We start from the raw sequence: 20,800 nt of genomic DNA, 5'->3' as shown, positions 1-20,800 counted from the left end.
ATTGACACACAGGTTGTAATGTACATACATGCAAGGACAATGGACGTGGCCGGAGTGTTGACACTTTCGTGTATGATAACTACATTATGCATTATATCCTTTTACCTATGTAGCAAACTCTCAAACCCCAGTCCACCCGCTAACGCCACGCTTGTAAGGAACAATGACACGAGAGTAACAAGTCTTGGCTTAATAAACCGGTCATCATCGTTATTTGTCCCCAGAGACTGACTTCCTGTGGGCCCTGACATGAAGAGCCTCTCTCACTCGCCGCAGTTTCGACCACCATTCTCTGTCTTTAGCTTTTTTAGTTTCTTCATCAAGAGAGGTGTAATCGAGAGAGCTGGCATCGGAATCCCGGCGAAGCTTCTCAGAAGCAGAGGACCGGACTCGCCGGCGATGTTTCGTTTTGATACTTTGAGCTAGGATCTCCCAGCCACTGTGAAGAGCTTCCACCTTTTCAGTCGCCTTCCCCGTGCCGCTCTGTGCCTTGCCATTGATCCAGGGGCAGTAATCCATGTGCTCATCTACAACAGAAAGCTTGCTGTAGACTGCGCTCTGTCCGTTCTCCTTTGGCTTATACAGCCACAGACCCAGCCGCCTGAAACAAGCCCGGCATTCTAAAAGACCGCTGGAACCGTCTTTCACGACGTCCCAACCGAAGAATGCCAAAGACAAGGCCGTCTCGTCGATCTGTTGTTCGACATTATCCGGTTCCGCCGGAGTCTGTCCACCTTCTTGACTTGACTCGCGAGAAGCTTCAGTCTCCGCTGAATCCGCTGTGGGTTTCTGCCGCCGGAGGAACTCTGGTGGTAACATCTTGATGATCTCGTCCAGCTTCAGATTCTCGGGCACTTCAATAATGTCTCTGGAGGGTAATTGAGATCCCATATCTGCGACCTTGAGATATCGTTTTTGAAGTGCACTTATGGCAACATCTGGATTCGTCAACGGCAGGCGATGAATCGTGGCTGAGAATTAATCCTTAGTGTTGGCTACCACGTATTATGGTTTGATTACGTACCATCGCAGCCCTTGCTCCTCCACGGGCAATTTTCACTATGGCCTTCCGACAAGATTCGCGTGTATTCCTCTACAACCTTTGCTCCTAGGAGAGGAGTTAGCATGCTGAAAGAAATAAGAGCACAAGCTTTGCTTCAACATACGGACTTCCTTCCTTTCCCGCACTTTGTCGCTGTCCAACTCATCGAAATCATCTACCTCCTCGGGCAGCTTGACAACCACCGAGCTCCCACACCCGCCGACACATGTAACGCGCATGTAATCCGTGCATGACCATCCACGCTTTGCCCATTCGACCTCATTGATAGGCGCCGGTTTGGGGGACCATCGAGTGACCGGGCGGAACGTCTCTAGCCGCTCAAGGAAACGCTCACGGTCCCAGGGAACGAAATTGGGACGGTCATTCGAGGGAGCGGGAGAGGTTCTGACAGCTATTTTAGAGATCCCCGTCTTGGTCGTTATCCCTTCAAGAGATTCGTCGCCGATACGGACTCTCTTGATCGACGGTGGAGTGGCAAGGCGTTCGCGTACCGCCATGACGGGGTCCTTTGTAGTTTTCGAGGCTGCATCGTTGGCCAGAGGTTTGGAGATTGACTCAAGGACCCTATTGAACTTGCGCTTCTTGGTTTCCAGGGCGTAAGACATTGTTGTGTAACTGCGACAACGACCGCACGGCGAAGTTCCTAAGATGGAACTCCCTTGTGGAACTGCCGCGATCTGCCTAGTGGAGCCAGACTAACCAATCTGGGGTTGTATACAAACCATCAACAAAGACTAGACCATATCCTGTCCATTCAAAATTCCGCCTCACTTTCTCTCGGCTCGTCAGAATTGAATAGATGAAGTTTGTAAAGGCTTTTGTAGTTCAGGCATGTAACTGGGTGAATGAGTTTGCTTGTAGGTCGGAAGTGACATCCGACACTGAAAAGAAAGCCCGCCTCCAATCACAAGATGTGAGGTTCGAAGGCTCCTATTGAGAGCTGGGAAAGAGCAAGTCCGTTGCCGCACTAGCCTGGACTATAATTAGCTATATAATTAGCTATAGTTTGGAACGGCCCATTAACAAATGCGCCACTGTGATAGCGAATCTGTATAATATAACTGACTTTATTATTCTTCTTCTTCCATTTTATAGAGCGTTTTTCAGTCTTAGACTATGCATGCTCTCAACAGTCTAACATACATACAACGGACTTAGTGATGAGTAGAAGGAGGAAGTCTCCTGTAGACTTTTCGGCTCTTCTCCCTTTTAATGATCTCCTGAATACAACCCATCTTCCTAATCGCTACTCGAATTACAGCCCCGTATTAGATCTTCAACAGTTATGGAATCCGAAGAAGGCGACAATCACCTGATTAGACCCTTTCCAGTGGATGAAGCTACTTAGGCTCGATATCACAAGTCAGTTATCATAAAAGCGCTCTAGGAATATTCCAGAAGAACATCACAGGTAAGTGGCTCAAACGATAGATGAAAATGGGAACTCTTCTTTTGTCTAATAATGATTTTAGATGGAGAACGGATTTGATTGAGAAGACGAAATACTTCATCGAGGCGAATTCCAGGTCAAAACTATTATGAGCGATTGAAGAGACCACTCCGAGCGCACGAGACCCTTAGCGGAAGTGTTGGACAGCGAAAGAACTGCGCCACAATCTCTCTCTCAACGCTAGTAACATTTCAGATATGGAAATCGGGCGAGCGTCGTTCCGATAAGCTCAGCTGCGCCCTCCAGCGGAACAAGGCCGCAGGAATCACGTAAGTCCTCCGCTCATTTGGCATGTCTCCGACATTGATTACAAATACTAACATGAACTTGTACATATTTCTCGCATATCATCACCAGCAGCCTTTGATTTCTTTTCTATCTGCTGCTGAAGTGATTATCTCCACGGAACTATACAGTTACAATGTCTTCCTCTTTCAAGGGCGTGAGCCTTCACGTCACAATCACTATTGCCCCGGAGAACGTCCCGAAGTTCTTTGAAGCATTCAAACCAATCTATACCAAGGTTACTGCTGAGCCCGAATGCACCTTTTTCGAGGTGTATCAATCGCCAGACGAACCAGGCGTGCTTTCGTGGGTCGAGAATTGGTCAGCCATCTGCAACGCTGAATTGTAGTTGAGATGAAATTAACCAAGACGCAGGTCTAAGCCAAAGGAGTGGCTGATACAGGTAACAGCGTTGCCCTCGTGGATAAATAATGATGGATTGTCGGTATTAATATGTGTCTGCAGACCCAACTTACGAAAGAGTACTACAAAGAATACTTTGCCATTACGGAACCGATGTTCTTGAAGCCACGTGAGGTAAAGATCCTCGACCGTTTGGGTTCTCCCTATGCCGTGGTCAAGGAGGAGAATGGGGGGCTTCAAACCTCATAGCAGCAGTCTCATTGCTGTAACTTTCATAGCTGCTAGAATCGTTGCATAACGTGAGGAAAAAGAAGATGCCTGCCTTGATCCACCACCGAATACAATTATAGAAATTGATTTCTCTGTTTTTATGGCCTTTGAAGATGTCTCATCAAGATAGGGTATTGATTATTAGTGTCCTGAGAGTTGTCGAAGACGGCAAAAATTGGCTAACAAGAGATAGTTGCAACCCCCACGCAGACATATCATTGTATCTAGAGTCCACACATAAGCCAATGTAAAACGAGTAAATTCAAGACTGAATTAGATGACTGTTCTGTAATTTCGTCTTTCTTCTATTCTTTCAGGTTGTTCCAGTCCGACAAAAAGCTGGCGTTTAAGAATGAATATTATTGCAGTGAAAAAGGCATTTCTGGACCCTCATTGACGTTAAGCCTTGTTTGATATATAGCATACGGAGTTTTGGCGGTCTGTTTCGAGCTTGTTGATGACTGCCATTACAGTAGAAGACACACCATCCGTCTGACAGGTCATATACCTTTCGAGCTATTATTAATCACAAGTCTTGCAGGTCTCGTTATTATTAATAATAATGCAAGCGATGAAGGTGAGCCAAGAATGGAAAGCGGTCCGAAGCGGAACATACCAGGTGATCTGTACGTGATCTAGTAAAACGCCCATGCTGATTGGCCCGAAGGCCCCGCGTCCCGGGATATCGCCGGGCAGAGAAGGACCGACATCTTTTGCGATCTTCCGATTCCTGAAATCCGATCCCAGGCATTTCAATCTTCTGGATCCCAGGGCGATTGCCCCTATCGTCCGCGAAATGGCCTCCTTCAGGGGTCCGGTTCCCATGTTTAGGAGCCTGGCTCCTCGCTTCTCGCAGGATTTCTTTACCTGCCGCCAATGCTTGCGAAACCAAGGCTTCACCACGAGATCGTTCATCAGGCGGACGACTCCTATACTTTTTCAACAGAATTCCGGAAGACTCAATTCATATCTTGCGAGCCTCAGAAGCAAGCTTAGAAGCTTCCCAAGCTTGAGGACGGCGTCACTATCGACAACCGCCGTCCGGTCACTGCAACATGGAGCTTCGACGGCAAAATCCCGCTTTCCGGAGGTCAGCGATAAAATTGTGGCATACTGGCTGTTAGGCAGCGCTGCGAGTGTGTTTGGTATCGTCGTGTTCGGTGGGCTCACGAGACTCACTGAGTCTGGGTAAATATGCTCTGTGTTTGCTGAAAAGCGAATTGAATTGACAAAGCGCAGACTAAGCATCACGGAATGGAGACCCGTCACCGGATCGATACCTCCATTGACTGCCGAAGACTGGGAGTCGGAGTTTGCGAAATACCGCTCGTCCCCTGAGTATCAAGTGCTGAACCCTCATATGACTCTCTCGGAGTTCAAATCGATCTACTACATGGAATGGATACACCGTCTCTGGGGTAGATTCGTGGGCTTGTCCTTCGTCATCCCCGCTGTCTATTTTGTGGCCAAGAAGAAAGTCTCGAAACCAATGGCTTGGCGGCTGGCGGGTATCGCTGGGCTAATCGGGTTTCAGGGATTCATCGGATGGTGGATGGTGAAATCAGGCCTGAAGGAGGACCTTTTTGCTCCTGGAAGTCACCCAAGAGTCAGCCAGTATCGGTTAACGGCTCATCTGGCGACAGCATTCGCATGCTACGTAGCCATGCTGTGGAACGGCCTAGCAATTCTGAGATCTCATCGGCTTCTTTCTGACCCGGAGGCCGGCATTAATCTCCTAAATTCGTTGCAAGACCCGAAACTCAAGGTCTTCCGTCGATCTGTCGCTGGCCTGGCTCTGTTGGTCTTCACCACCGCCATGTCGGGCGCCCTTGTTGCTGGCCTCGATGCGGGTCTTATCTATAACGAATTCCCGTGGATGGGCAATGGCCTTACTCCGCCGAAATCCGAGTTGTTTGATGAACGGTATTCGCGTCAACCAGACAAATCTGACCTCTGGTGGAGGAATATGCTGGAGAATCCGTCACTGGTGCAATTGGACCACCGCATCCTAGCTATGACTACCTTCACGAGTGTCATGGCTCTCTGGGCGTATACACGAGGTTCGCCCACGATGAGACGCTTGCTGCCTCCGGCGGCCAAGAAGGGAGTCCACGGCGTCGTTGCTTTCACATTTGTTCAAGTAGCCCTGGGTATCTCCACCCTGCTCTATCTGGTCCCTACACACCTCGCATCTACACACCAGGCTGGGAGCCTTTTCCTGTTGACTTGGGTCCTTGTCCTCGGGAGCAGAATCTGGCATCCATCAAGGACCGCTAAATTATTGCAGATGGCCGCAAAGGCTAAGAACCAGCCAGTATCAGCATCCACCCTGAATGCGACGAGCAAATTGTAGAAGCGAGCTCATCGCATTGGTTTGCTAACCTTGGGACATTTTCCCATCGAACTCCTCTCCGATTCAACAACGATCTCCTCTCTCGCCGTATACCACGGCTACGTCTCATCTCCAGTCTTTGTCTGCCCTATTTGGAACGGCTCTGTGACAAACGCTGCCCTTCTGCTCCATATTATAGAACTTCTCCTGTATAAATGCACTTGTATTATTAGCTTTTCGGCCGAGTGTATTTTTTTTTACAGGCCATTTCCAAATATTGGAAAGACTCTGACGCTCGATTATGCTGTTCCGTTATTTTGCCTCAGAACTTATGACTTGACCATTGAATTTCTTACTGGTAAAATCATCTTCATTTACCTAACTCCATACAGAAAACATGAATTTGTCAAATGGAGACAAGGACAAGCGGTCGATTATCGGTTCGATGGTTGCCCAAGTCGGTACAGTAGAAGACGCCTAACACGCAACCAGAAAAGCTTCCTCTTTAGCAGACCTGGGGAGAAAGACTGATTGTGATGTGCAAAGGTGATAGGCATGCCTCTTTCCTTCCCCCCTTTTTTTTTGCTTTTCTTTCTTCAGACAAGACAAAAAAGAATTTGAATCCGTTTCTCATGACTCATGACAAGGGAGAACAATCCTGACACAAGCAGATTCAATTGGATGCATGACTTGGAAGGCAGAGCCAATAACATCTGCTGTGAACAGTCTTGAAAGAAATGTGCGAAATTAAAATGAAACCTGACACGGCAAAGGTGAATACAGGCTGGAGGTGTATGTGTTTGCAGAGGGCTAAACCCCAAGCCGAGCAGGACACATTAGGTCAGTCGCTTCTTGTTTCAGTCAACGTCACTGTCATCCTCACTACACGCTTATTACCCCTCATCTCCGACATGGGACTAGAGCATCTCTTCATCATTTTCATTTTGGTCGGTCAGAGTGCGGTGATCAGCTTGAAGGTGAGGATGGACCGGCGGACTCGAGTTCAGACTTTGTTCTCTCTGTCTGTAAGACACTGCACGTCTGAGCAGCGCTGGGGAGAGGCTTCGACGGCGGGTATGGGACATATTTTCAGTATCCTGTTAAGTGTCAGCCTCATCATCCTTCCTCCGAGGAATCGTGGGAAAGTTGTCAATTGCTTGCACTTACCGATGAGTCCGGTCTGGTAATATCCGTTGGCATTTCGGTTATGACTGACTCTGTCCAAGATTGCGCCTGCGCCGGAGAACTAGCAAGGTCGGTCGGATCGTTAGGACCTGGATGTGGCTGAGCTGACTGGTTTCTGACTTCGGAGGTCCTCTGCGCCGTTTCTTCTTTCTTGAGCTGCTGGTATGCTTGATCTGCAGCTAGCACCAGGAACCACCAAGCTCGGTCCTGGTTGTTGCTCAGGTCTAGGCCGTACTCTCGCGCCGTTTCCTGTTCCTGTTCTAGGTGTACCTCCCTGGTCTCGTGCCGAGCTTCGATATTGGTTTGGATTGGATGCTCTTCATTCTCATCGCTGACTGAAACAGTGGAGATATCCCTGTTTTGAGCAGTTGGAGAATCCGGGGCCTCCACGTACAGAGAGGACAGCGAGTCATCAGTTTGAGGAGCTCTGTTGAACTCGGATCCAGCCATTCCCACGCGAGGGTCAATGTCCATATTCATCGGCTGTGCTTCGAAGGTATCACGCGGAAAAAGTGGTCCACGGCCGGCTCTACGCTGTGGTTGGGGGAGAGGTCCAGGCTGACCACGTCCTCTCATCGCTACTCGATAATACTGCTGTGGATGTGGCAGTCTGAGAAGACGATGAGGTTCATGAACATAGTTTGGCATGGTGGCAGCTCCAGTGGCAGTTCCAGTAGCAGCTCCGTGAGGGTACTGCTGCAAAAAGACAGGGTTAGGTTGTCGTAGCAGCTGCACATTGCCATTCTCATCGCGGTATACTGTGCCTGGAACAACGACTCTTTCGTTCTGCCGCTGTGATCTCTGAATCTGGTGGTATCGAGTTTGTTGAGCTTGACCATATCCACCTCTCTGATTCACTGGAACCCTTCTAACTGGCTGAGATCGTTGTCTGACAGGCACATTATGACCCTGTTCAATGCCTCCCTCTGCCTGCACAGGATTGGCAGGGTGTTGCTGCACACGCACGATCTGAGGCATTAGCAGTGAACCACCAGAGACTGTACGATTGCTAGGGCGTGAAGGTATGGCAGTACGCCTGTATCGACGATTAGTGTTGTGCTCCCGAGAGCCTCCTCGGTCTCTTTCGCAAGGCGAGCAAATCTGCCAGCCACAATCCTTGCAGCGAAACATAACCGATTCATTTCGAAAGTTGCATACATCACACTTGGCATTGCGGACTGTGATCTCATCCCATCTATCATGGGGTTCCGCGTTGTCTCGGACTATAGCTCGAAGTCGTTGAGAAGCAGCAATTATGAGAGGATCAATAGGCAGAGGATCGTCGGTGGTGTTTCCTGTTGTCTGGCCTCCAGAGCCTTGCTGCTGAACAGGGCTGTTATGAACCATGTGTGGGTGTGCGTGTGACGAAGCTCTATCTGCATCGTGGGCTTGTTCCTCATATGCTCTGGCCTCTGCAAGTCTATGGCGCAATGCATAAAGGACTCGTCCGAGGTGGTCGGTCCTTGTCAGGTTTCCGAGGAAGATGTTGTGACCTGGTCCTGTATTATGACCTGGTCCATGGACTGGAGCAGTTGACTGTTGGGCAGGCACAGTTGGATCAGGTTCCTGATCTTCGACAGGTTCTCGAGCACGAGGGAGCCTGCTATTGCCGTGTCCAGACATCCTGTCGAGTATGGAGGGAGAGAAGGTATTTGAGGACGACCGATCGACGTGTCACGAGGCAGAAATTGACTTGATTCTGCTCGCATACAAAAAACAGATGTGTCACTATTTTTCCAGATGGAAATATGAGACAACGTTAGATGAGATGAGGCGAAGCTCTTGGATGAGACGAAGATCCCAGACGCTGCAGAAGGGTCAGGACCCTTGCAGGAATGAAACCTGGGTATCAACCCAAACAAGGAAGGGTTCTGATATCTCAGTCTTCCAAGATGATGAGGGTCTTTAACAAGGATGGAAGATGTTGAGATGGTATGAGTAAGAAAGTGCTTGATGAAACTGACAAGACAAGCTATGTGGGGAACAGACGCGGTGAAGAAGAGATATTGCAGGTGCGAAGAAAAACAAAAACAAGACAAGAAGAGAAAGACAAAGACAGGGCAAATCACGTCCTGTCAGTCACTCACGTTGATGGAATTTGCAGTCACCGCCAGGACGCGCTATATGCCGGGTTACCTGTTTAGGAAAGGCGAGATATCAGTCAACAGGCAAGATGGGATGAAGAAGTGGCAAAAACAAGTGACTGAGGGTCTTCCACCTCTTTTTCACAGGTGAATATTCTTGCATTTGCCATGATTCAGTCCGACTCTCCCTTCCAGGAGTGCTTTCCAGGAAAAAAGAAAGACTTCTCCAAGCAGAGAAAGAGAAACTGTCTTGCAAGAAGAGAGAAGGATGGAGGGAGAGGTTGTCTTACAACAGTATTATCGATCCCCCTCCACCCAGGATGACAAAAGTGCAGGATTTTACCTACCTACCTACTGTATGTAATACTGATTCCTGGTCGGAAGATTCCAATTATTTTATTCTCCAGACTCCTGGCTCCTGGCTCCTGACTGCCAACTGCTGGCTGCTAAGGATGATAGATCCCTACAACTACTACCACTACGCAGAAATACGGAGATATCTGTTAGACTGCCTAGGCAACCCTCGTGAGGAACGATATTGTCGGCATGTCTTTCTTCCATTCTCGTCTCATCTCCACTCGACTCGTTTCATCTGATCGGCTCGGCATATTCCACCTTTTTGGTGCTTTTCTGCAGGTATGTACCTTACCGATAGTGATATTGTTACTGCAGTAAAGGACCGGACAGGACGACAGGACAGCAGGACAGAACATAGGGCTCTCGTTCATATCGTATCGTATCAGACTCGTGCACAGCCTCAGACCCAGACTCAGAGTCGAGCGAGTATGGAGACGGACGAAAAGAAAAGAGATGAGATGAAAGAGACAGAAAGGCATACACATAAATAACCCAGTAGTCACGTTCATGCGTACCTATATATTAGGAAAATAAATGGAAAAGAAAGGGGAGAAAAAAAAGGTCACGCGCTCCCAACTTCCTGTTTATCGTCATCGTTATCGTCATCATCACTATCGCCATGGCCCATGATCGATCGAATTGCTTACTTACTTACTTACCTAGGTAGTAGTCTTCTACGAAAGAAAAACTTCCTACCCCTCTCTTCTCCTCTCCTTTCCTTATTGCAGCAGGAATTTATAAAAGGAATTTATTTACTACCTACTCTCCTACTCCTGCTGCGAGACAAGGGGAGAGTCTAGACTAAAGCAGACGGAACGAGGTTAGGTAACTACCTACCTAGGTACCTAGGTAAATACTTGTTTGTCGCTTTGTTCATTGTTCACATCTGTTCATATTCAAGACTTCTCGTCTCCCTGGCACCCTCCTCTCTCCATTTTTTTTTCTTTTTTTTTATCTTTTCTTTTCTTTTCTTTTCTTTTCTTGTAGGCCAGGTAGATCATCTTGATACGTTAACGTTGAGGGAGAGCGACCAAAAAAAAGGCTACGACACTCATTTGTTTATTATTCAAGTCATTTTTCTTGATTTTATTTCCTAATTTTATCCACATTTCTAACGATGTTTTTGTTCTGTTTAGTTTAGTTACTTCGTTATATGTCCTCCCTACCTACCAAAACAAGCATAACAGACAGACAGACACCATACCATAGCATACCATAGCATACACCGTTATGATTGTTGATCGTTGACTGATTGATTGGCATGAACATCGACATCACGATTCATGGTCGTTTTTCTCGTTTGTTTATTTGCGGGCTAAATGAAAAGAAAAAAAATTAGTTCTGAGCTCAGTGACTTCTTAATTATGGTTCAGGGCACTTACGGATTCCCTCCTCAGGAACGGGCTCGATGCCAACCACCTCCGCAGCAAGCTTCTCCTCCTTCTTGTCCTTGTCCTCCTTCATGAACGGGAACGCGAGGACCTCCTTGATGCTGTAGTTATCCGTCAGGAACATCACCAGCCGGTCAATGCCCATACCCCAGCCGCCCGTCGGCGGCAGACCGTATTCCAGACTGGTGCAGAAGTTCTCGTCGATCAGCTGCGCCTCGTCGTCACCCTGCAACTTCTGGCGCGCCTGCTCCTCGAAGCGCAGACGCTGGTCGAACGGGTCGTTCAGCTCCGTATATGCGTTCACGATCTCCTTCTTGCAGACGAACGCCTCGAAGCGCTCGCACAGTCCGACGTGCTTGCGGTGGTACTTGGCCAGCGGGGACATCATCTGCGGGTGGCCCGTGATGAAGGTTGGGTTGATGCAGGTCTCCTCGATGAACTCGCCGACGAGCTTGTCGAGCATTCGCGCGTTGGTCAGCGGAGGCGGGCATTCGACTCCGGTCTTCTTCAGCAGGTTCTTGAGGAACTCGTGCGTCTCCTCCGTGTGCAACTGGTCGCCAGGAGGGAACTTCTCGCCCGTAGCCTCCTCGAGGGCCGGAATCATCTCGACGCGTCTCCAGGGCGCCTTCCAGTTGACGGTGTAGACCTCACCGGTTTGCGTATGGAAGGTCGTCTCGTATCCACCCGTAATGTGCTTGACCAGTCCGGAGATAAGCTCCTCGGTGAGGTTCATGACATCGTACACGTCGGCATAGGCCCAGTAGAACTCGCAGGTCGTGAACTCCGGGTTGTGGGTGAGGTCGATACCCTCGTTTCGGAACTGGCGACCAAGTTCGTACACACGCTCCAGACCACCAACGATCAGCATCTTCAGGTACAGCTCAGGCGCCACGCGCATGTAGAGATCCATGTTCAGCTCATTGTGATGGGTGATGAACGGCTTGGCCGTCGCGCCACCGGGAATGGCATTCATCATGGGCGTCTCGACCTCGATGAAATCCCGGCTGTCGAAGAAGCGACGGATATAGCTGATGATCTTGTGTCGGGTCACGAAGACATTGCGCGACTTGTCGTTCATGATCAAGTCGAGGTACCGCTGGCGGTACCGCTGCTCCTGGTCCCGCAAGCCGTAGTGCTCCGAAGGAATCGCGTGCAGGCAAGGCGCCAGCAGGACGACTTCTGTAGCGAAGATGGACAGTTCGCCATCGGGCCGGTTCTTGGGGTTACTGCGCCCGGGGAATCCGACAATACCGATGATATCTCCTCTTCGGAGGTGTTCATGCTGCGCCTCGAAGGGCACGTCGCTCTTCACATTTTGCGCTTGGCAGACCACCTGGACCTTGACACCCTCGGCCCGGATATCGTAGAAGATCAGCTTGGGACCCGAAGCTCGCTTGGTATAGATCCGTCCCGCGATCCGCACGGTGACGTCCGGCTTCTGTTCGCCCTTGGCCAGCCCCTCGTACTCCTTGAGATATTGCCGCAAGTCGTTGGTGACTTGGAACTTGTGTGGGTAAGGGTCCGGGTTCTTGGTTTCTCGCAACTTGTTGATTCGCGCGCTTCGGATTTCAAAATATTGCTAGACAGGATTCACGTTAGCCACGCAACAAAAATTTTCTTGAGATGAAGGGAATAAACAGCGACAAACTCACATTCGGAGTGAGATTGCTCTCCTCCTCTTCCGCCGAGACTTTCTTCTCCGGCTTGGGCGGCGCAGCAGCCTCCTTCTCCTTCTTCTTGGCTTCCTTCTCGCGCGCCTTCTGGCGTCTCTTCAGTTCGCTCTTGGACACCTTCTCGCCGGTGACCTCATCGAGGACCAGGTTGGCCATGCCGGCCTCAGCCTCCTTGACTCCGGCGGAATCCGTCATGGTGGCTGTGATTTTTCGCGCTGGAAGCTTTTATGACAGAAAAGTTTCTTTCCAGCGATTAAATTTCCTCCTGGTTTCTAGAAGGGCGCAGGCGCAGTTGAATGGAAAGTTCAGTACAGTACGCAGAAAAAGATAAAAAGATGTGCGGGGAACGGTCGCCGGGTTGGTCCCCTCAGAACTTTTCGGACGTGAGTCAAGGCGGAACGTCTGGACGGGTCATTCATTGGATTCTGCATGACTGACTGCATCCTACTACCTAGGTGTTATCCGAAATATAAACTATCTAGATTTATTTTCAAAGGAGCTCCCATTTGTATTCTTAATTCTTTTCTTTTCGTGCAGAACAAGACATGCTGCGTCAGTCTGTCGATCGACGTTTTTGTCATGCTTAGGGCTTAGGGCTTAGGGTAGCAATGAGGGGCAACCCCGCCTTAAAGCGGTCGGCTTGGCATTTACTCAGTAGGAAGCGGAATGCTCTGGACATTGTTATTATTCTATCGACCTGAAGCTCTTCTGACCTAAAATCTCCGTACAATATTTTGCTTGATGCAATTTCCGTGCCAAATAGTCTTGTGATTCTGAAATAATGCTGTAGCATCATGATGTACGCGGACGGTGTCAGAATTGGGTCCGGTACTATGCCTCAGACAAGCAATCAATAGTCATCCAAACAATTGCTCTTGCCAGACTTATTCCACCTTTGTTGACGGCACCCATTTGCGAGACACTTCCAAGTTCCAACATCGACAGTTGTTTGCTCAAGTTAGACCTCTAACATAGTCTTGTCATCCTCAACACCCAGCATGCCGAAAGACATCGGATAATCACCTTCCGTCTTCACATCATCTTCCTCCTTTGTCTCTGCTGCAAGCCACTCCTGAGCCTTGGTCAACTTCGCTCGCTCTTTCACGAGGTATTGGCGACGCTTTTGGCGTTCCGGGTCCTCAGCCATCAGGATCATGCACCGTTCCAGAGCTGCACCACTCGTCAGTACAGTTCTAGCAAATACGCAGCAGTACTTACCGTTCTCCTCGAGTATGCCAAGCGCTTTCTCAATGACCAGAAACAGTTCTTCACGACATCTCGAGAACAATTTGATATGGATACCCTGGCAAATGGAATCAACAAAGCGGGAACTGGCGACCTCATAGTAACCTCGAACGGTCTCATAATCACTGTTAGCTGCTGACTACCATCACAGTTATATGAACCTACCGCCATCATCTCGATTTCTCTCTCGAAGGGATCAGGCCCCAGCTCTCTGTCGCTAACCTTCCGGATCTCTGCCTCTCGTTTGTGCGGTTCATCAGGTAATCTTCCCTGTAGTTCCAGGAAGCGGCGGACTCTCACCTCCCGGCGACGGGCTTTGAGAGTTACGGAGGCGTCTTCCTTGGCTCGCGTCATGAAGGAAGTTGCCATTGTAAATGGCTTGCTGTATTCGAGCTGATAAAGTTCAAACGCTTGGGCGTAATGATCCTCCCGGACTTCTGCCAAGTAGCTCTCGATGATCTTCACAAGCTGTCTGTAAAGATCAGTCTGTTTGTATTGCGAAAAGACCTTGTCGACCTGCTCCAGGAGCGTATCCCGTGTTAGCTTATGGCTGACCGCCAGAAAAATCTTGAGCGGCTCGACCCAATGCCGAACGCTGATCTGATTCATCTGCTCGATGGCTTTGGTGTGAATCTGTCCCTGAATACCTGTGCTAATAGAGTCTTCATTTATGCCACGAATTTCTTCTAACGGGAAGACCTTCGCAGGGCCTAGGGTTCCTGGGTTAGCTAAAATTGCATCTAGCTTCAGTCTTTTGGTACTTACGTCTGAACTCGTTGAAATGGGTGGTGAAGTCCCCTCTACCCTGGCTAGAGGGTTGCGGCTTCACGTCAACAGGCGGTTTCGTCTCTCCAGGTGACTTGCGCTTCAGCGTGCTGCGAATAATCGTCAATTCGCAGTCCGAGTCGCCGGCTCCCCCTGGCTGCTGGGGAAAAGTCTCCGTTTCGGCAATTAACTTCATGTTGGGACGAGTACGTCTGATGGCAGCTTCGAAATCCTTCGCAATATGGACCCAGATTTTTTGCATGGGATGCTCTTTTGAGCCACCATCGATGTGAGATCTGATCTGCACTTTCAGGTCATTAAGTTTCGAACAGAGTATGTACGGGAAATTTGCAGACGGTGGTTCAGGCAGGGTGAGGAGCTCATTGTCTATTTGCTCAGCTTTCTCGTTGATCTGCCTGATAATGAGAGGCAAGGACCTCTGAATCTGCTCCAGGAGCAAGCCGGATAAAGCAGTCTGCAGCTTTCTTGTTCCAAATCTCTCCTGGAAAGCCACTAGTTCCGTCGTCCATGGAGGGGAAGCAAAAAATTGACCTTCCTCCAGCCGGGCCTGCGAGTGTCCTACCGATGGGTCTGGGTTATTACGGACAACGTAATAACCGTGACCAAATGCGAACTTGTCACCGCTCAGGATTTCAGTCCACTGACGAAGATCTTCCACACGATCCGGTTTCGTAAGGACACCGAGCGTCCTCGTTGTCGCATTTTTAATGTCTCTCACGATCCGCGCTGCACTTGAGTTTGTCGCGTCATCTGTCATGGGTAGTGTCAGGAGAACGATACAGTTTTCTTGAGATATGTACTCTTTAACCAAGTTCTCAACCAACGTAACAAGGTAACGTTCCTCATCAAACTCTGCCTGGCTTATGACTCCGGGTAGATCATAAAACGACAAGTTGGGAAACCCTGGCGCGGAGATGTCAAGCCGGATGACGTTCGGGGAAAATTTGACCTGCGTGTCCTTGGAGTAAATGTCTGAAATATGATCGGGATGATACTTGGCCGGGTCGTCTTTAGGGTTCAGGATGGCGAGCTGGGCACACCTGAGCGCTTCCTGGACTTTATCCTTGTCGTTCAGTGTGATGAAGTCGACTTTTTCCTGATCCTGTTCGACCCAGGGACCAAGAGGCTGTGATTTCTCGGGTAGCTTTTTGATCTTTCTCTGTCCATCGTACATGTAGTTGGAACACAGGGAAATATGGCAGGTCCAGGGTTGATTTGCCTCAGTCAAGTTGATCTCTAGCGGGCACCGCGTACAGGTACCTGCACTGCGCGGGACCTTGATTTCACTCATTCCCTCTATGAGGGAGCTCTTCCCAGTCGACTGATCACCCACAACACAGATCTTTGGTAAAGCGATCTTCGAATCTTCGATCCCAAGATGGCGTAGGTCTCGTATTTTTCCGACCAAAGTCTTCATATCATGAGCCATACGCTCGATGGAATCAGAGCCATGGGCAAGGGTCTGAGAAACGCAAGAGCTTTCCCGGTGAGGGAGATCGAACACCGAACTGCTCTCCTGGAGAGTTACTGGAGTTGCAATCAGTCAAATAACACTTCTCCTGAATTTGTACATGAACTTCACCTGCAGATTCGAAGGTCAGCCGTCTCTGGTAAGAGATCCCTGTCTCCGTCTTTGGAGACATCGACGGCCGTAACATGCTGGATGGCATCGAGATGGTAGTCTTGAGATGCAAAAACTCAGACAAAATATTTCCACCTGTTCCTCGTACACAGATGATCCAAGGTGCGATTTGCTAAGACATAGGATTCCACGTAATAAAGATGGCTAAAGACCAGGTAAGGAACAAAGCGACAGGTCTCTGACAGAAGTCTCACTGATGACAAGTTTGTAGAGAAAGAGATGAGATGGAAGAAAGGAAAATGAAATGAAAGGATCTGTGGGAATCTGTGGTGGTGAGACGATGTGTTGTGGGCTGGTGAAGGTAGTGTTGGTTGTTTGGAGAAAGAGAAGTGAATGAAAGCAAGGCAGAAGTAAAGGGCAAGTCAGTGAATGAGTCATTTTCGTGCTACTGATGATCAAATCTTATGGCAGAAATTTGAAATTTGTGATGGAAGTCTCCGTAGACGACAGCAGAAAGGTACACATCTGCATATACTCACCCGCCAAAATGGGCAGGAATAACCCGACAGTCCTGCAACTTCAGAGCTAACAAGCAGATTTCAATTGGACCAGAAGAGGCGAACAAGAATGGGAAAACAAACCAGGATTTAATTCTCAAGTTGTCATTTTTGAATTCAGATGTTTAGACTCTAACAACGACATCAGAAGTGAGAGTCATTTGAGTACACAGTAACCATGTCGTGGATGAGAAGCAATTCCCAACAAGCAAGATTTTCAGCTTCGTAATCTATTTTCATAGAAAAAAAAATCCGGCACCATAATATATTTCTTGCGATTAGCATAGAGTAAGAAGGATATTATCTTCCAGTATAGAGACAATAACTAACAGCCTCATCAGCCTCCTTAAGTGTTGTTGAACTGCAGATTGTAACACAACAAACACAACTTTTAATAAAATTTACTTACTTCTCATAATAGTACTAAAAGAATTTTCTGTATAAAATTTTTAGCTTAATCAAAGATCTAAAGGAAAATATATTTCATTATAAAGTTACTATATAATCATGTTGAGAAATAATTAAATCAATTCATCAAGTCTGCGGGAAAATGGGTTGCAGGTGGAAACTCATGAACTAGTACTGGTTCCTGACTGACTCCTGCAAGTCCTCAGTTGTCCGCAGCATCAAATCATTGCAAATTGCATACTGCGAACGGAATTGCTGGCAGAGTAAGATGCTGTTGAAGTGATGAATGCGGTGAAGTAAATTAATTACGAGGTCGTCCCACTTGACCCAATGCGGGAGCTTGTTTGTGCAACTTCGAAAGCGGGGAAACGCCGTTGGAAGGAACCAAAATTGCCCCAAAACCAAACTCAGGGACTGACCTGACCGCCTGGAACGGCTGCGTGGCAATCTTTTGGTCAACTACCTACTGCAACCAAGCTGTCCTTTCCTCCGATTCTTCGATTTAAACGGCTCTGCGCGTACAGGAGGGTTCCTGTGAGAGCACTGCTATAACCTTTACGTGTTTACTTGGTCTGCGCAGTGAATCTCTCGGCCCCATGCTCCAGGTTCCATATCGGGACGCTAACACCATGGCTTCAACGAAAGCCGTGATTCTGGTGAGCTCGATCTCTTCGCCTCAACTGCTGCTGTCTACTCACGGGGAGATGTCTGCCTAGGTTGGTGGTCCTTCCAGAGGTACTCGTTTCAGGCCTCTGTCCCTTGATGTTCCCAAGGTGCGCATGCGAATACCCCTGACCCGCCCCGCAGTGGGAATTTCTATCGCTGAACATACAATACTTGTCTAGCCTCTGTTTGAAGTCGCGGGCCATCCGATCATCTACCACTCCCTCAAGGCCCTTGCGAAGGTGCCAGGACTGCGCGAAGTCATCCTGGTGGGCTACTACGACGAGATCGTCTTCCGCGACTTCATCAAGGACTCCAGCAAGGAGTTTCCCCATCTGCGCATCCAATACCTGCGAGAGTATCAGGCACTGGGCACCGCTGGCGGTCTGTACCATTTCCGCGATGCCATTCTGAAGGGCAAACCGGAGCGCTTCTTCGTGCTCAATTCCGACGTGTGCTGCTCATTCCCGCTGGGTGAAATGCTGAAGCTGTTCGAAGAGAAGGATGCCGAGGCCGTCATCTTGGGAACAAGAGTCAGCAACGACGCTGCGACCAACTTTGGTTGCATCGTGTCCGATTCGCACACCAAGCGCGTGCTGCACTACGTCGAGAAACCCGAATCCCACATCTCGAACCTGATCAACTGCGGTGTATACTTGTTCGCGACGGAGTGCATCTTCCCTTCCATCCGCAGCGCGATCAAGCGACGCACCACGCGCCCCCGCCTTCTCTCCTACCCGTCGTCGGAGAACCTCGAGGCGGCGTTCGTGGCAGCAGAGGACGAAGATGCGGAGAAGCCCGAGGTGCTGCGCTTGGAACAAGACATCCTCTCCAACCTCGCAGACAACAACCGCTTCTACGTCCTCGAGACCAAGGACTTCTGGCGACAGATCAAGACAGCTGGCTCAGCCGTGCCCGCTAACGCCCTCTACCTGCAGAAAGCGTTCCAGGCGGGATCGGATGAGCTCACTCCCCCTTCGGCGTCCATTGTGCCGCCCGTCTACATCCACCCCACCGCGACGGTCGACCCCACCGCGAAGCTGGGCCCGAATGTCTCCATTGGCCCTCGCGCCGTGGTCGGGGCAGGGGCGCGGATCAAGGAATCCATCGTTCTCGAAGACGCCGAAATCAAACACGACGCCTGCGTGCTGTATTCGATCATCGGATGGAGCAGCCGTGTGGGCGCCTGGGCTCGTGTGGAGGGTACTCCCTTGCCGGTGGGGAGCCACTCAACGAGCATCATCAAGAACGGCGTCAAGGTGCAGAGCATCACCATCCTGGGCAAGGAGTGCGTCGTGGGGGACGAGGTGCGAGTACAGAACTGTGTCTGCTTGCCGTACAAGGAGTTGAAGAGGGTGAGCATGTCGCAAAAGCTTACGTCTGGTTTGATGACTTACTAACTTGATTACTTAGGATGTCGCCAACGAAGTCATTATGTAATTATCGATCGATCGATATCTCTGTCGAGCCTTAGACTTGTCGAATGTGTATGATGACCATTGTTGTATTCCATTCTGGATTCATAGCCAGTATGCCGCATATCTTCATCAACTTAGTTAATATATAATAATATCTCTAAAACTTTTGTCCGGTTTCGGAAATCTTTTATTCTGTGGCGTGCTTAGGTAGGTAGGTAGGTAGGTAGGTAGTTACCTTCCTGTCCACGTTATCCTGATGCAGACATACCGAATAAATAGCTAGCTAGGTTCATAATACATGCTATATCCTAATATCATATTCCCAGATCCATTTTCTCTACAAGTAGTCATGATTGATTGACAGTAAAGAGAAACCCACCCAGATGTGAATCCTGTGATGAAGAAAATAGATAAGATAACACCGCCAACGCCAATCCCGGAGGAGGACCATCCGATGGAAGAAATTCCTCGGTGATCCCTAGAATGAATGAGGTAAGAAAATCATCATGAGAAGTGAGAACAGTTCGGCTAGAACACCGGCGCCACGGTCATGAGGGTCAACCGAAAATAAATGTGGAATGAACATGAACACAGACTTCGCAAGAAAAGATTCAGCGCCGGCCGTATCATGCGCATAGAAAATCCCCAAGGTTATTACTGTTCATCGGTAATTCCCCGGATCATAATGCGTCTCTTCCGTCGGCGCACTGTACCCACGGAGATCATCCATTCTCGTCCTTAACGGAGAGTAGTGAGGATTTCCCTTAGTCCAGGCTCCACCACCACCAACGGCGGGGACATTATCGTAGTATTCCTGCGCCTCACCGGCATGGTGCTGATCCACGATATCATCTTCACGGTAGGGACTGGAATAATAGCCCGTCTGGCTGCTTTGTCCGTAGCCGTATTGCGGTGGCTCCTGCGGCCGGACGGTGCCGAACGCGTTGTACGCGTCTGTCGTCGGGTCGTTGGGATTGGTGCTGGTGATGCCAGTGGAGGTCAGGCTGCTGCGCTGATCGAGCTTGACGTCCGTGAGCATGGTGTCGCTGGTCATAGCGTTGTAATCGCCCATGCTGCGCTGGTGCCTGCGGGCAGCGGAATCGACGACGAGGGCGACGAACTGCGCGGCGAAGGCGACGACGACGAACGAGAACAGCGTCTTGTACACGCGACACACCATGACGCCTGTGTCAGTGCCCCAGTGGGTGGTGTCGCATGTGGTCGACAGCGTGCCGGACATGCTCCAGCTTAGCAGGCCCAGGGATACAATCCAGAGCAGGAAGATGGCCGTGTTGAAGACGAGGGAGAGCATGGGCGAGAGGCTGCCGCAGCAGAAGAGCGCGCCTGTGAAGGCGAGGTTGAGGAGGGTCAGGAAACATGTTGCCATGATCTAGCAATCATCATCAGCTATCCGTAGTGTCCGATAAAAATGCGCAATGAATGTGGCTGCTTACCACAACAAATGTCCACGGTAATTTGAAGCCATCCTGATGCAGGTGGTACGCAAAATAGATCATGATAGCCGCCACAATGATGGTTGCGACGAAGCTCAATGCTCGGACGGCATGGAATGCCCCCGGCGAGTAGGGAGAGGGGAGCGTTCTTGCGGTCCTCATTTTGGTGTCATATGCTGTCTTCAGTCAAAGATTATTAGAGGTGGGGTAGCTCTTGTTTATATCAATGTAACC

General features: G+C 49.5%; 8 protein-coding genes across 8 annotated transcripts; 3 read left to right on the top strand and 5 right to left on the bottom strand.

Annotated features, from left to right (window-relative positions):
* Nucleotides 1-210: 210 nt before the first annotated feature.
* On the bottom strand, nt 211-1,668 carry VTN77DRAFT_3724 (uncharacterized protein; the record flags this gene model as incomplete). Its single annotated transcript, XM_069419704.1, has 3 exons — nt 211-971; nt 1,025-1,108; nt 1,167-1,668. The coding sequence occupies 3 exons, from the start codon at nt 1,666-1,668 to the stop codon at nt 211-213; spliced, it is 1,347 nt and encodes a 448-aa protein (XP_069278295.1).
* A 1,266-nt stretch (nt 1,669-2,934) lies between these two features.
* Nucleotides 2,935-3,410, top strand: VTN77DRAFT_3723 (uncharacterized protein; the record flags this gene model as incomplete). Its single annotated transcript, XM_069419703.1, has 3 exons — nt 2,935-3,119; nt 3,174-3,201; nt 3,264-3,410. The coding sequence occupies 3 exons, from the start codon at nt 2,935-2,937 to the stop codon at nt 3,408-3,410; spliced, it is 360 nt and encodes a 119-aa protein (XP_069278294.1).
* Nucleotides 3,411-4,227: 817 nt separating this feature from the next.
* Nucleotides 4,228-5,784, top strand: VTN77DRAFT_3722 (uncharacterized protein; the record flags this gene model as incomplete). The annotated part of the gene is made up of 2 exons (XM_069419702.1): nt 4,228-4,619; nt 4,671-5,784. 2 exons carry the CDS (start codon nt 4,228-4,230, stop codon nt 5,782-5,784), a joined length of 1,506 nt encoding a protein of 501 aa, XP_069278293.1.
* Nucleotides 5,785-6,912: 1,128 nt separating this feature from the next.
* VTN77DRAFT_3721 (uncharacterized protein) lies at nt 6,913-7,926 on the bottom strand (the record flags this gene model as incomplete). Its single annotated transcript, XM_069419701.1, has 1 exon — nt 6,913-7,926. The coding sequence occupies one exon, from the start codon at nt 7,924-7,926 to the stop codon at nt 6,913-6,915; it is 1,014 nt and encodes a 337-aa protein (XP_069278292.1).
* A 2,767-nt stretch (nt 7,927-10,693) lies between these two features.
* VTN77DRAFT_3720 (uncharacterized protein) lies at nt 10,694-12,648 on the bottom strand (the record flags this gene model as incomplete). Its single annotated transcript, XM_069419700.1, has 3 exons — nt 10,694-10,704; nt 10,772-12,359; nt 12,433-12,648. The coding sequence occupies 3 exons, from the start codon at nt 12,646-12,648 to the stop codon at nt 10,694-10,696; spliced, it is 1,815 nt and encodes a 604-aa protein (XP_069278291.1).
* A 30-nt stretch (nt 12,649-12,678) lies between these two features.
* Nucleotides 12,679-15,913, bottom strand: VTN77DRAFT_3719 (uncharacterized protein; the record flags this gene model as incomplete). Its single annotated transcript, XM_069419698.1, has 5 exons — nt 12,679-12,826; nt 13,425-13,623; nt 13,672-13,813; nt 13,864-14,408; nt 14,464-15,913. 5 exons carry the CDS (start codon nt 15,911-15,913, stop codon nt 12,679-12,681), a joined length of 2,484 nt encoding a protein of 827 aa, XP_069278290.1.
* Nucleotides 15,914-17,627: 1,714 nt separating this feature from the next.
* On the top strand, nt 17,628-19,134 carry VTN77DRAFT_3718 (uncharacterized protein; the record flags this gene model as incomplete). The annotated part of the gene is made up of 4 exons (XM_069419697.1): nt 17,628-17,687; nt 17,748-17,804; nt 17,877-19,049; nt 19,108-19,134. 4 exons carry the CDS (start codon nt 17,628-17,630, stop codon nt 19,132-19,134), a joined length of 1,317 nt encoding a protein of 438 aa, XP_069278289.1.
* A 639-nt stretch (nt 19,135-19,773) lies between these two features.
* VTN77DRAFT_3717 (uncharacterized protein) lies at nt 19,774-20,728 on the bottom strand (the record flags this gene model as incomplete). The annotated part of the gene is made up of 2 exons (XM_069419696.1): nt 19,774-20,502; nt 20,567-20,728. The coding sequence occupies 2 exons, from the start codon at nt 20,726-20,728 to the stop codon at nt 19,774-19,776; spliced, it is 891 nt and encodes a 296-aa protein (XP_069278288.1).
* Nucleotides 20,729-20,800: the final 72 nt, after the last annotated feature.

Source organism: Rasamsonia byssochlamydoides (genome assembly GCF_041956645.1).
Source record: "Rasamsonia byssochlamydoides strain NRRL 3658 unplaced genomic scaffold VTN77scaffold_26, whole genome shotgun sequence".
In the NCBI taxonomy this organism is placed as follows: Eukaryota; Fungi; Ascomycota; class Eurotiomycetes; order Eurotiales; family Trichocomaceae; genus Rasamsonia; species Rasamsonia byssochlamydoides.
This window is presented reverse-complemented; position numbering and strand designations above follow the sequence as displayed.